This window comes from Pinus tabuliformis, chromosome 3_1 (genome assembly GCF_031772625.1).
Source record: "Pinus tabuliformis cultivar Carrire ecotype Pingquan chromosome 3_1, CPIR1, whole genome shotgun sequence".
Lineage (NCBI taxonomy): Eukaryota > Viridiplantae > Streptophyta > Pinopsida > Pinales > Pinaceae > Pinus > Pinus tabuliformis.
The window spans coordinates 636,986,499-637,000,964 of NC_142301.1; the positions used below are offsets into that span (position 1 = coordinate 636,986,499).

At 34.2% G+C, this 14,466-nt stretch overlaps 2 protein-coding genes across 2 annotated transcripts; both read right to left on the reverse strand.

The window, feature by feature from the left end:
- Window positions 1–10,550: 10,550 nt before the first annotated feature.
- On the reverse strand, window positions 10,551–10,880 carry LOC149188694 (caffeoylshikimate esterase-like). Its single transcript, XM_089413082.1, has one exon. The coding sequence runs from the start codon at window positions 10,878–10,880 to the stop codon at window positions 10,551–10,553; it is 330 nt and encodes a 109-aa protein (XP_089269208.1).
- A 12-nt stretch (window positions 10,881–10,892) lies between these two features.
- LOC149188695 (caffeoylshikimate esterase-like) lies at window positions 10,893–12,117 on the reverse strand. Its single transcript, XM_089413083.1, has 3 exons — window positions 11,373–12,117; window positions 11,158–11,295; window positions 10,893–11,036 (listed from the first exon to the last, which is right to left on the reverse strand). Exons 1-3 carry the CDS (start codon window positions 11,454–11,456, stop codon window positions 10,932–10,934), a joined length of 327 nt encoding a protein of 108 aa, XP_089269209.1. The 5' UTR covers window positions 11,457–12,117; the 3' UTR covers window positions 10,893–10,931.
- Window positions 12,118–14,466: the final 2,349 nt, after the last annotated feature.

Below are 14,466 nucleotides of genomic sequence, written 5' to 3' on the forward strand. Positions count from 1 at the left end.
TCAGATATGTGTGCTATGCAAATCTTTTTAACAGATCCTTTTCCCATTTTGACAAATAAAATTTGATTTTATGTATGAAAAAAATGGTTGAATTTTTGAAAAAAGGTTTGTAATGACATTCAGTTGCATTTCTAACAGGACAGTATAACAAAAATAAAAACAAAACCTATCTGCATGCATGCATATTTTGAGTATGTACCACACCAACAAGGAAAGCACATTAGATTTTAATACATCTGATCCTGAAAATATTATTCACATGTGCTTTGAAAGATGATGTCAAAAACTACAGAGACTTTGCCTACTGGATTGTGCTTCTTCCCATTACAACTTGAGTGAAACTGAAAATTATTCATAGCTAAGACCATATTTGCATTTTTTTCGCAGCAAATTATTACTTGAAAAATTTCCATGATGCGAAAAATTTCTGAGGTCTGTGAAAGGATTGTTCCGGCTTGGAGGAAAAGGATTCGACTAGAACAAAATATTCTTCCTATAAGTAAAATTTGTTCAATATTAACTGCCTTTCCAATTTCACATGTAAATAATGGTATACATTCCATTTTGTGGGTATAAATCCTGTACACAATGGAAATTATGCTGGTGAGGAAATGTTGTCCCATTTGTTTTGCGATCACTGGTCTTCAGAGGAATTTTAAAGATTGCAGGAATAGTAATCACAAAAATATTTCCCAGGTTCCTGTATGTGATTAGAAATTTACAATATTATTGGCAAGTTGGTTCTATGTGTTACTAAAAATGTAATGCAAGGCTAGGAGATTTTGGGCTTGCTCGGCTTATAGAGCATAATAAGATCCATGATCCAACTTTAACAATAGGAACAATGTGGTACCTTACCCCTGAGTATTTATTCACGGGAAAGGCCTCAGACAAAACGAACGTCTTCAGCTTTGGGGCAGTTGTTTTGGAAGTTTCTTACAAAAGAAGAGTTATTGAGGCGGATATGCGACCTGGACAGAGCAATTTGGTTGATTGGGTTTGGGGTTTGCATAGAGATGGGAAGCTTCTTGAGGCCTCAGACTTAAGATTGAGAGGAAACTTTGATGAGAATGAAATGAGAAGAATGCTATTAGACCGAAAATGATGTAGGTGTTGCAAATTTTGAGTGGAGAAGCTCCAGTTCGTCATGTTCCTCGGGGCAAGCCTAACAAGTCATTTCATTCTAACCTTCTTCTGAGTCTTCAAGAGGTTGTCTCTGATTGTGATCAGAGCCAGGTTTCTAGTTTTTCCATGAGCATCAAGGACTATACTTGAATGTGATTGATAATCTTTTAGAGTTCAGTCAATTCATTTTGATGAGAACGAAATGAGAAGAATGTCGTTGGTTGGGCTTCTTTGTTCACATCCCGATCCTAGAGCTAGATCGACAATGATACAGGTACTACATATTTTGAGTGGAGAATCTCCATTTCCTCATGTTCCTCAGCACAAGCCTAGCATGTCATTTCATTCTAACCATATTCTGAGTTTATGAGTTTTGTCTATTTCTTGAATGACTTGAGCTCTACTCTATGGCATGTCGATCCGCTTCTGGTCTAATCACTAATCCCAGGTTGAAGTAGGTTGCATTGTTTCTTAGTATGATTCATTTTTCTACATTGTTCTGTTTTTTCGTGGATTATACATGCCCATAACAGGAAATTCATAATGCAACTTCCTCGTGAAAAAATATAAAAAAAATTAGCCGAGAATCTTTTAAAAGAGGTAAATTTCTTTAATTGTATATTGTGGACGCCAATTTGGTTTTTGCAATGTTCCAGACAGTTCAAAATGGCCATTCATAAGATGGTTTCTTTCAATGCCAAGAGATTATGATTCTTATAGCATACCATTTTTGAAAATTGGTAGAGGTTGGTAAGCTTGAGTCTCAATTTATTTCAGCCATTATTTTACTTTTTTGTTGGAGGTTTGACACAAAAGATTACTATTTGAAATAGGTTATCTATTTTACAACTGATGAATGTGATAAAGGTTGGCTTGAACCTTGAACCTTTAAACTGTATTTCCTTTATCTTGGTTTCTATGGGAGATCATGTGCAGAGGAGACGCAAGGAAGGACCATCAATGGAAGAGGTATGCTACCCAATGTAGATGCTTATGATTAATTTGTTGTAGATAGATGTTTATTTTCATTGATTAGTTTATATTTATATCCTTTGATTAGTAACATTATTCCCCCCGAGGGAATAAATTGGCCCAATTGGCCAAAAGAGAGGCATTGATATATCCAGAGATATATTTTCTGACCATTTAACATGTACACAATTACATGCTATATTCTCTTCGATCTAGGATATTTTGGCAGGTCCAACAATGTTCAATATGTTTTAGTTCCATCAAATTTTCTTGTTCTATGCATAATGCTTCATGTTTCCCTTGATTGCAATTTTAGTCTCCTTTGCTAGCAATTCATTTTTGTTGAAGTTCCTCCAACACTTAAATTTTCATTTATATTATATGCTTCAAAAGTGCTCTAGTATTTTCCTTTATCTATTATCAAATTACGATTAGATAGGTCACATTACCTTTTATCTTCCACAATGTTGGGCTTGTACAACACCTCTGTTTTCTTTGAGGAGACACCACCCAATTGGTATTGAAAAATTCTGACCTTTTGCATTATTGGTTGATGCATCGTAAGCCTAAGGCTATAATAGTATGTGCTTCTTCTTCCTATGTAATGTTGCATCTTCTTTGTCATTACACTAAGATAAGTGAGGGGTGTTCTACAGCCCTGTATTAGGGAGATGTGTAATACCAAAATCAATGATCTAACTGCTAGCATAGACAGTCTTATTAAACTGTCAATATTTATTGGATGTTTCATGTTATTAATTGCAGTATTTTGTTAGTTGATTACAATTTTTTATTTTTGTGTTATAAATTGCAATATTTCGTCAGTCGACATTACACTGATTACGAATTCTAATTTTTGTGTAGTTCAGTTGTTATTAGTTGTGAGTTCATGGAGAAAGTAACATTGAAGGAGGAGAATTGATTAATGCTAAGGTTATTTATCTTTTATGGATGGGCTCAAATGAAGCAAATTAAATCAGGTGCAAATTAATGATGGTTTATCTTTTGGGATTTGTTTTATCTCAAAGGCTGAATGTAGCCCATGAAAAGGAAGGATATTCTCCGAAAGAGTGCATTTGTCATTGAAGGATTTCATTTTCCATTCAAAAGAAGTGATCTAGCTATTAGCATAGACAGTTTTATTAAAATATCCATATCTTTTGCAAGGATTGGATTCATTACAAGTTTGCAAGTCCCATTGGAGAGATTGGCTTTGATTTTGCTTTTACAGGCCCGCTTCTATGAATGTTAGAGAGGCAACAAGTTCTTGCCGGCAATCAACAGCTTCAGCAAGCCAGCCACCCACTTTTCACCTCAGGTTGGATTGTTTCTTCCTACCTAAGGTCTTGTGTGTTGATATATAAAAAGAAACAATCAGGATGCCTTAAGATTTATTTTTCATGTTAATGTGGATCAGTAATTCATTACCAGATAGAATGTACTTCTCATCTGCTCTAGATCTTGACCTGAATATGCTTTCAATTCATTGAGTGTAGTGGGCAAGCCCTTATTGTCTATGAGGGATGTGTGCACTTTTGTTTTTGGGCATGAGCCAACTGTCATGATTGTGGCTGGTCCATGCCCAGGATGTCTTAAGATTTGTTTTTCATGTTAATGTGGATCAATAATTATTTATCAGATAAATTTTATTTCTCATCTGCTACGCATTTTGACAATAATGTGCTTGCAATTATTGAGTGTAGTGGGCAGGGAGCCTGGCAAGCCCTCATTGCCTATGAGGCCTGTGTGCATCGTTGTCTCAGGGCATGGGCCAGTGGTCGCATGGAAGCTCCTAAATTCCTTCATAGTGAGTGCATTGTTTTTCGTAATGCCTTTGGATAGGTTATTAACAAAACTGTCTTTGTTGATTTCTTTTAATTGTCATGTAGCTCGGAAAATGAAAATTCTTTCACAATGAAGGTAATACTCTGCATATTATTAAGTAATTTTGTAAATTGAAATATCTGCAACTTGTATAGACTACAACACATACTGTTGCAACCAAAGGAAGAACAGTTGAGAAATGATTCTGCAGATGTTGCCATGGAAGGAACTGCTCCTAAGCCAAAGAAAACTATTGGAAAAATTAAGGTTCAAGGTATAGAAGCATCTGGTTCTTTTCATGGTTATTTTTTATTGACTTGATATGGATGCATCAATAATAAGTACAATTGATTTGTTTTTATTCCTTATTTTCTAAATGGCACATATCTCATTCTTCTTGAAAGGTAGTGAAAAAGAAACAAATAGATGTATAGAATAGAGATCTGTTGTGCTGTTATAATTTCCATCAAAATTTTTCCATTAGGTAGGTTTGGGAGTCTATGGTTGTTTGATTGCACTTGAAATAAAGAAGTGAATGTAAAACACGTCATGATTTAGAAAGTTTAAATTGAGCTTTCAATACATTGTTTTTCATGCAGTGCGTAAAGTCAAGATCATGCCAGATATGCCATCCAGATGCAGTTTTCATTCTTTGTATGTAATCCTTTCTATATATGGAGTCCCTACACTCCCGATCTTCAAATTTATAGTCCACAGTTTTGGCTAGATGGGAAGCAGTGAGAAAAATTCATGTTAGACCCCATCCTCCTCTGCGTGCCACATATTGTCAGCGTGGTCTTGCTTATGTGCAAGCTATTGCAAAATACATACGAGAGGTGTCTACCCTTATAAAAGTATGGGTGACGTCACTTCGTAATAGCACATCAAATGAAATGACACAAGGTGTAACTTATCTTCTATAACATTGTAGAGGTTTTAGACCGTCTTTGTTCATTTCTGGCTATTAAGAAAAAATATTCAGTCACATAGCACAATTTGAACCTCTCTGTTACAGGGATGTAGGTTATTAACAAAATTGTGTTTGTTGATTTCTTTTAATTGTCATGTAGTTCGGAAAATGAAAATTCTTTCACAATGAAGGTAATACTCTACATATGATTAAGTAATTGTGTAAATTGAAATGTGTGCAACTTGTATAGACTATAGCAAATACTATTGCAACCAGAGGAAGAATTGTTGAGAAATGATTCTGCAGATGCTGCCCTGGAAGGAACTGCTCCTAAGCCAAAGAAAACTATTGGAAAAAATAAGGTTCAAGGTATAGTAGAATCTGATTCTTTTCATGGTTCTTTTGTATTATAAAAATGTTTATAATGTACAAACACATATCAAAAACTTTAAAAACAATGAGAATTTTGGTTCTTGAAATTGCTTTCCACGATTGCCTCAGATTGGCATGTTCCAAACTTCTCAATTTTGCCAAGGCTGGTACAGCAAATCCTTCCACTTTATACCAAGCAAGGAATTCAACAAAAACTTTCCAAACCCTAAATAAGGCATTCACAATCACTATGAACATTAACTAGCAAGGCATCGGAAAGCATCCCAATGAAGTGTCTCCCCAAAAAACAACAATATGTCATCACATCAATTGTCCAACCCACAATTCATCTGTCACAAGTAATCTGCTCAAAAAGTAGACTGAATCAAGGATCCAGTAGTCTGTTCCAAGGAACTATGGTAGGACTATTCTTCGTACTATAAAAAAACTGAACTCACACTAGGTAACAAATCTGCCCCTGACTTGGCAGAGGCTCTGTTCCAAGCTCTGTACAAGATTGTCTAGAGAAAAAGAGTTCAAAGGTCAGAGGTATATTTATGTGATATATGAGCTTCCTAAAAAACTACTTCTCTGAAGAATGTGAGCTACAGGAAAACCCTAATTTCAATGAAAAATGTGAGCTATAGGAAAACCATAATTTCAGTGAAAAATGTGAGCTACAAGGTATAGTAGCATCTGGTTCTTTTCATGGTTATTTTGTATTGACTTGATATGGATGCATCAATAGTAAGTATAGTTGATTTGTTTTTATTCCTTATTTTCTAAATGGCACATATCTCATTCTTCTTGAAAGGTAGTGAAAAGGAAACAAATAGATGTAGAGAATAGAGATTTGTTGTGTTGTTAGAATTTCCATCATAATTTTTCCATTAGGTAGGTTTGGGAGTCTATGGTTGTTTGATTGCACTTCAAATAAAGTGAGTGAATGTAAAACACCTCATGATTCAGAAAGTTTAAACTGAGCTTTCAATACATTGTTTTTGATGCAATGCGTAAAGTGAAGATCATGCCAGATATGACATCCAGATGTAGTTTTTAGTCTTGTAGGTCATCCTTTCTAAATATGGAGTCCCTACACTCCCGATCTTCAAATTTACAGTCCACAATTTTTGCTGGATGGGAAGAAATGAGAAAAATTCGTGTTAGAACCCATCCTCCTCTGCGTGCCACATATTCTCAGTGTGGTGTTTCTTTTGTGCAAGCTAGTGCAAAATACATATGAGAGGTGTCTACCCTTATAAAATCGGGGGCGACATCACTTCGCAACATCACATCAAATGAAATGACACAAGGTGTGACTTATCTTCTATAACTCTGTAGAGGTTTTAGACCATCTTTGTCCATTTCTGGCTATTAAGAAAAAATATTCAGTCACATAGAACAATTTGAACCTCTCTGTTACAGGGATGTAGGTTATTAACAAAATTATGTTTGTTGATTTCTTTTAATTGTCATGTACTTCGGAAAATGCAAATTCTTTCACAATGAAGGTAATACTTTGCATATTTTTAAGTAATTGTGTAAATTGAGATGTGTGCAAGTTGTATAGACTACAACAAATACTGTTGCAACCAGAGGAAGAACTGTTGAGAAATGATTCTGCAGATGCTGCCTGGGAAGGAATTTCTCTTAAGCCAAAGAAAACTATTGGAAAAATTAAGGTTCAAGGTATACTAGAATCTGATTCTTTTCATGGTTATTTTGTATTATAAAAACGTTTATAATGTACAAACACATATCAAAAACTTAAAAAACAATGAGAATTTTGGTTCTTGGAATTGCTTTCCAGGATTGCTTCAGATTGGCATGTTCCAAACTTCTCAATTTTTCCAAGACTGGTACAACAAATCCTTCCACTTTATACCAAGCAAGGACTTCAACAAAAACTTTCCAAACCATAAATAAGGCATTCACAATCACTATAAACATTAACTAACAAGGCATAGCAAAACATCCCAATGAAGTGTCTCCCCAAAAAACAACAATCTGTCATCACCATCAATTGTCCAACCCACAATTCATCTGTCACAAGTAATCTACTCAAAAAGGAGACTAAATCAAGGTTCCTGTAGTCTGTTCCAAGGAACTATGGTAGGACTATTCTTCGTACTATAAAAAAACTGAACTCACGCTAGCTAACAAATCTACTCCTGACCTGGCAGAGGCTCTGTTCCAAGCTCTGTACAAGCTTATCTAGAGAAAAAGAGTTCAAAGGTCAGAGGTATGCTTATGTGATATATGAACTTCCTAAAAGACTACTTCTCTTAAGAATGTGAGCTACAGGAAAACCATAATTTCAGTGAAAAATGTGAGCTACAGGAAAACCATAATTTCAATGAAAAATGTGAGCTACAAGGTATAGTAGCATCTGATTCTTTTCATGGTTATTTTGTATTGACTTGATTTGGATGCATCAATAATAAGTACAATTGATTTGTTTTTATTCCTTATTTTCTAAATGGAACATATCTCATTCTTCTTGAAAGGTAGTGAAAAAGAAACAAATAGATGTAGAGAATAGAGACCTATTGTGCTGTTATAATTTCTATCAAATTTTTTCCATTAGGTAGGTTTGGGAGTCTATGGTTGTTTGATTGCAATAAAGCAAGTGAATGTAAAACACCTCATGATTCAGAAAGTTTACACTAAGCTTTCAATACCTTGTTTTTGATGCAGTGCGTTAAGTCAAGATCATGCCTTGAAAATAAAAGATGAGTTTAGGTTGAATTTAGAAATAAACGATTCCATAACAAATGGATCGTATATCATTATAATATAAAAACAAGTTATTACTTTAAGACATGAAAACAATAAATGAATGCCTAAAATGATATGATATGATGCATAACCACATAACAATCATGACCATGATGTAAGATATACTAACTAGTGTCAACATTAATGCAACTGGTGAACCTACCATATATTTCTGGTGCATGTAAATTCATCCGTCACAGGAAACAACCAAATAAAGAGCAACCTTAACAATACTATATACTACAATAAAAGACCTTACATTATTTATGACAAACCATTTCATTAGAATTTACGGTGAGATCATGATAATAAGAAACCTATATAGTCCGTAATTCAAAAAGAGTTTCCAAATTGTCTTTTGTTGTCAGTGTACTCAAAATACATGAAATGTAACTCAATTTTCATCTCAAACAAAAGTAACACATTTTTCCTCAAAATAAAACAACAGTTTTTTTCCTTTAAAAAGTAAAGAATTCGTAACAAATGAACCGTGTATAGCATTGAAATAAAAAAAGGTTATTTGCGCATCCAATAAATGATTGCTCATGATGCTAAGATATGATGCATAGCAACATAACAATCATGACAATGATCTAAGATAGACTAAGTAATGTCAACATTAATGCAACTCAAGACGTTCACTTCACTAAATTGTCATATATAATGACTTTTAGTGTATATAACTTCATCCACTGCCAGAAACAACCAAATAAAGAGGAGCCTTAAAAATCAACCAAATAAAGAGCAGCCTTAACAATACTATATGATACAAAAAAAGTGCATTATTTATGACAAATCATTTCATTATAAATTAATATAAAAAAGCAACATTTATATTCATAAGACAATGAAAACATACATAAATAGAACAATGTTCAAGTGGTATATTGCCAAAGTCATAAGGCAGCTTCAGGCTATGTAATAGCATGTGCACAATGTGAAAACAGAAATTTGGACAAAACAAAATTGTGGAGCAGGTTCATTCTATTATGGAATAACATCACCATCTGCGAAGGAAAAACAAGTTCCATTCCACAGAGGACACTGATTAATGTCTAGTGGTCAGCCAGCCCAAAATCAACAACAAGAAAATAAGACAAAAAGAAAAAAATCAAAAACTGCCAAAACAAAACTATATCATAGGAAGAAGAAGGTCCCCCATGATATAGATATTGTTTTCCCAGAAGATTTCCATGTACCATTTACCTATATCTTTGAACAAGCCTTTTTTTGAAAGGTTGTCAGCTAGCGGATTTTGTGATCTTTCCTATGTGTTGGATAGAGAAGCCATTTTGAAGTTGCCAGTAAAACTCGATTCTCTTTAGCCATTCAGTTAAAAAAGGATTGTTTATGGAAGCTTTATTTACATTGCTATGCATTTAAACTTAAATTTCCACCCCTGACTTACCAGGTACAGTTCATGTTTTAGCTTTTTCATCTTATGCCTTAAATTGGATTAAGCTTTAAAATGATATTAAAATTAAAATGTTATTTTAATTAATATTTTTAAATATAAATTTCTCATTTATTTAAAAAATTAAATATTTACATTCTTCAATTTATGCCTTAGGGCATTTCCTTTTTGCAACATCTAATACAAATGTTAGTTTATACTTTGTAATCTATGCCGGTTAAAATAATTTGATTTCATATATGGTTCGATTATGGCGTTGGACATCCTTAATGTACGAGCTCATAATCTGGTCGAATTTTATACTATGTCAAATGTACGGGCTCATAGTCTAGTGGAATTTTATGCTAGGTGAAGTCAGACCCAAATCCACCTAAACATACTAATTTCATATCTTAGTGACATTTAGCATTGGTAATTAAATACAACATACTAAAATTTAAAAAGTATATTTTCAAATTATTGCAATAATAAAATTACGCTTTATGTTGTGTTTTTTTTAATATTTTAAATAAATACAAAATATTAAATCGTAAAAATGAATTTTTTTTATTGTTATATTAAATATAGTTATGATTGGTTGTAACTATAGTTTTTTAATATATTGATTTTTAATTATTATCTTATCTTATTATTCAAAAATTATAAAACAATGAAACTTAAATTAATTAGGTTTTGAACTTTAATATTAATTTAAATTCATTATTTTTACTTTAATTTAATTATATTTAAACTAAACAACTTTTTACTAAATAAAATAGTTCCTTTCAGAAAATGATTAAAGCTGGTAATGCTAATTAACATTACCCATTGACATCTTAAAACCTGATTACCTTGTCAAGAATTGTTTAGGAAACCGCTTCATTAATATTTGGTTTAATGATTATTAGTAATATCATATAACGGAAATATTACTTCCATTCCAACACAAGGATATAAATATTACACCTATTTCAAAATACAACCACATAAAATTATAAAATTTCCATACCCATGGGCGTTTTGTTATTTCAGCTCCCCGTAACTCATTTCCGTTCACAGCAGATTGTCAGCTCCTGCGCGCAAAAGTTTTTCACCACGCATTCCACGACACATGCCTTTCCTGTCTATTCTACGACTATATCATTCTACCACTTCTACGATTTTATCGTTGGAAACCTACCGTTCTCCTTCTGCTTCCATATTCGTGGCGGTCTCTGTGGAATCGGTATTGTTCTGTGCATGGGAGTTTTCAGGGCACCCTACTGCTCCGCTTCTCTTGCCCAACCACGCAATGATGTCTGAGAATACCAATTCAATGTGCCCCGCAGGTTCGCCATAAGTCAAGGTATGCCACATATCGGGGTACAGCTTCAGCGTCTTGTCTATGCTTCTGGCAGAAGCATACAGCAATTTGCCCACAGATGGGTCTGTCACTTTATCTGCTTCACCATGAACAATCAGGAAGGGCAAGCTCACCTGCATCATATAATTCATTATGGCCATCATAACAGTATAACTATATACATATTGATTGAATTCAATGTTGAACTATGTACCTCATCCAGCCGTTTCTAAATTCTCTATGTCCAAACTTGTCATGAAGACCTCGTAAGCCGTCATTAGACGAGGTCGACCTTGATAAAAATAGGGATTTGCCCTAATCTGTGTGTAGTTGCAGATATTGGAGTAAGGAGCAATCCATGAGAATTAATAACTTGTTTCTACAAATCGGGTACAAATTCGTAAGAAGAAATCAAATAATGTCAGCAGTAGAGTTGATTACCTTCTGTCTCTTTTCTGGGTCTTTAAAGCCTGTATCTACAACGTCTTGAATGCGCACAATCTTCCATGTTGGAATTATAACAACTAACTTCTTCAATATGCTAATAACTAAAGGGTGAGGCTTTAATTCGTCCACTATCTGTAATAAGTATGATCAAAGTGAGCTCGCATATAAATATTCAAGTCATGCAATGTAAATATTTATATAAATGATACCTTGCACATAGGGGCAACAAATATAGCTCCATTCCAATAGTTAGGCTGTTTTCGATGGATGAGAAGTGCCACTGCTCCTCCCATTGATTCTCGATAAAGGAACCTCGCTTTCTCCCTGTAATCAACGCCCTCTGCAAAATAATTTCCATACCATCGTCATGAACACAAATCACCATAACATTTATATATATCGCATGCATAAAAAGTCCCATTTATACATACCAGCGACGCTCATGAAAAAAGTTGCACAATCTGTTACAAGGTCATCGAAGCTTTGTATGTAACAACGTGTTCCATCCGATTTGCCATGTCCTTCATAATCTATACCAAATACTGCATACCCAGCCTTTGCTAGCCTCACTCCTGTGTCTCATAATAAGTCCAATTGGGTTATTAATTTTAGAGTAAAATTAATATGAAATTTTGGTAAAGACACTCTAACAAGTATTGTTCACTCATGAACATCCAATACAGGGACAACAGTTGAAGTATCTTCCATGAAAATGCTGCACTCCATCCCATAGCCCGCAAGCACGCGAAGGAAACAAATTACACTATAGAAACGCGAAATCCTTAACGAATTTACAAACTCCTGAATCTATGGATTTGCGACTAAGGTTGTGTTGTGATATGGATTTATGGACAATGAATTGCAAAGCTTTTGATGCTGACCATGGCAGAGACATATGAGGGCTTTGGCTTCCTTATCTGTTGGTAGCCATCTGCAAGTAAAGAGCTTCGTTCCTCGGAACTCCTGGACAAGGATCGAGTTTGAAGAACATGACTAGTGGCAATTTATTGGCTTTTTATTTATGATGTGCAGAGAGACTCTACCCAAATATTAAAATTTCTTTCACTTCCACATCTATTGATTATTTGAGTTTAACAACAAAACGCTCTTTCATACGTAAAATAAACTTTGTTATGAGACTTGAGATCTTTTTACTTCTTGGACGTAGAGTTCTCTTAAATTTCTTAAAGGATTTCATCCCTTTCCACACAAGTTTTTCGGGGATGTGATCCTCTCAACCATTATTAACTTAAAAGGTTATATTTACCAACATATTTATCATTATTATTTTTGAATTACTACTGTTATTTATTTTTTAATATTTGAAGAGGCTACTAAGTTGCATCCTGACATGTCGGCCGCCTGGAAAAGATGACATATTAGTCCTTTGGAAAGGGAAAAATACTTAGAGCTTCGGCGTAAATCACATAAAGAGAGACATTTGTTGACAGGAAAAATAGTTCATTCAAATACGATAAATAGTTTATTTATATATTATTATAAATTAAAATTGGTATTTCGTTTTGGAAAATATTCTGCAATAAGTTTAATTATGTTTTATTGTCTTTCTATTTTATGGCTTATTGTTTTTTTATATTTTTCATACAGTGGAAAAATCTATCATAATTCAGTTGTCAAACCAGTAGTGAGGATAGCCATTTCTAGCTGCTATCTGGAACCCAGACTGACTTATCACCTTTATTCAAGGAAAACCAGGCCAATAATCAGCTGAGACTAACTTATCACTTTTATTGGAGGAAACCCAGGCCACCTGGAATAATCAGCGGATGCTCAGTAGATAAGGGGCAGGTTTTCACTCCTGCTAGATGCTTCTGGGTCTTAGGCCCTTAACCTGTTTCCTTACATCCTAGAAAGAAAAACTATTACCCAACAAAAACAGTTTAAGGGCATACTAGCCGTCCATCTATCCTTCCATCTTATTCAGCCGTCCATCTATCCTTCCATCTTATTTATTAAATAAGAATAAAATGATATTCAATATTAGATATAAATAAAATGATCTTTTATAAACGAGATAAAAAACGGTAAGACAATGATCTACTCCGTGGCGATCAAAAATTGCGACGCAATATTCTTTAAAATACAAAAATAAACGCTGCTAGTTGCCACACAATATTCTTTAAACTACAAAAATAAAGGCCTTAAAGCCTGAGTCCGGAGTTACACCTCTGATATGTCTGCGGCCGCCTGGAAAGAAAATACAGCACATTCAGATATTGACAGAAAAGTTCTTCGTTCAATATTCTTCTAACTGGTACAACGCTTAAAGACTGTGTTCAACAATAAAGAAAGTACCCAACACTTTAAACGTTGAAACCAAAACAAAATTTCCTCTTAAAATTTTGCATTTAGCAGTCTAGCTTCATTGAGAAAAACAGACAGCCTTAGGTTTAAGCAGAAAGTATAATCCTAGTACTACAAAAGAAAACCGAGACTATTATTGAATCCATCATAACTCGATTTTCTTGCAGTCTTATCATTCTTGTATTATCAAATCGGTACGCTCTTAACTCCATTCATATCTTCTCAACATGGACTGTTTCTGAAATAGATGGAAGCTACTATATAAACAGATTTCTTACCATAGCTACTACAGTGGGTGACCAGGGAAGATATCTCCACTGTCCAAGAATATAATTTTGATCCAGCACAGGGCTGAACCAAAACAACACAGAAATCTGTAGCTACCCAGCAATGAAAAACATCTATCACTGATAACAGTTGTTGAATTCGGAATATGAATTTCAGTATGACAAAATATGGTGTGTTTGACAAAGTGGATATGCAGCCAAGGTTGAAAAGTATTCCATAGCGGTCCCTTCCGCGTTTGATATTTTGTGGCACCTTATCCTCCTTTTACAACGGCACTGCAAGCCTCTCATTTTTCGGTGATTTCCAAAACATCAAATCCTGTCATTCTAGAAGTATCAAAGGCAAATTAGTCTTCTTGAAGCAGAATCCGTGGACAGTAGTAGGTATTTATAGGGAGAACAAAATTATGCATAACTTTTTACATTATTATTTTCAAAATAAATGTAGGAGGGGAGGGGATTATACTTTTATTTATGTGGAAAAATTGAAATTGAGTATATTTATGGGTTATGTAATTGCACAATTAATGTGGTAGAGGTGTATGGATTGTTGTAAAGGTTTTTTTTGGCTAAAGAAGCAAGTATTTAAGATTAGATGGTGTGGGGTATTTAAGATTAGATGGTGTGGGGAGATTAGATGGTGTGGGGAGATTGGAGATTAGATGGTGTGGGGAGATTGAGAGCTAGTTAT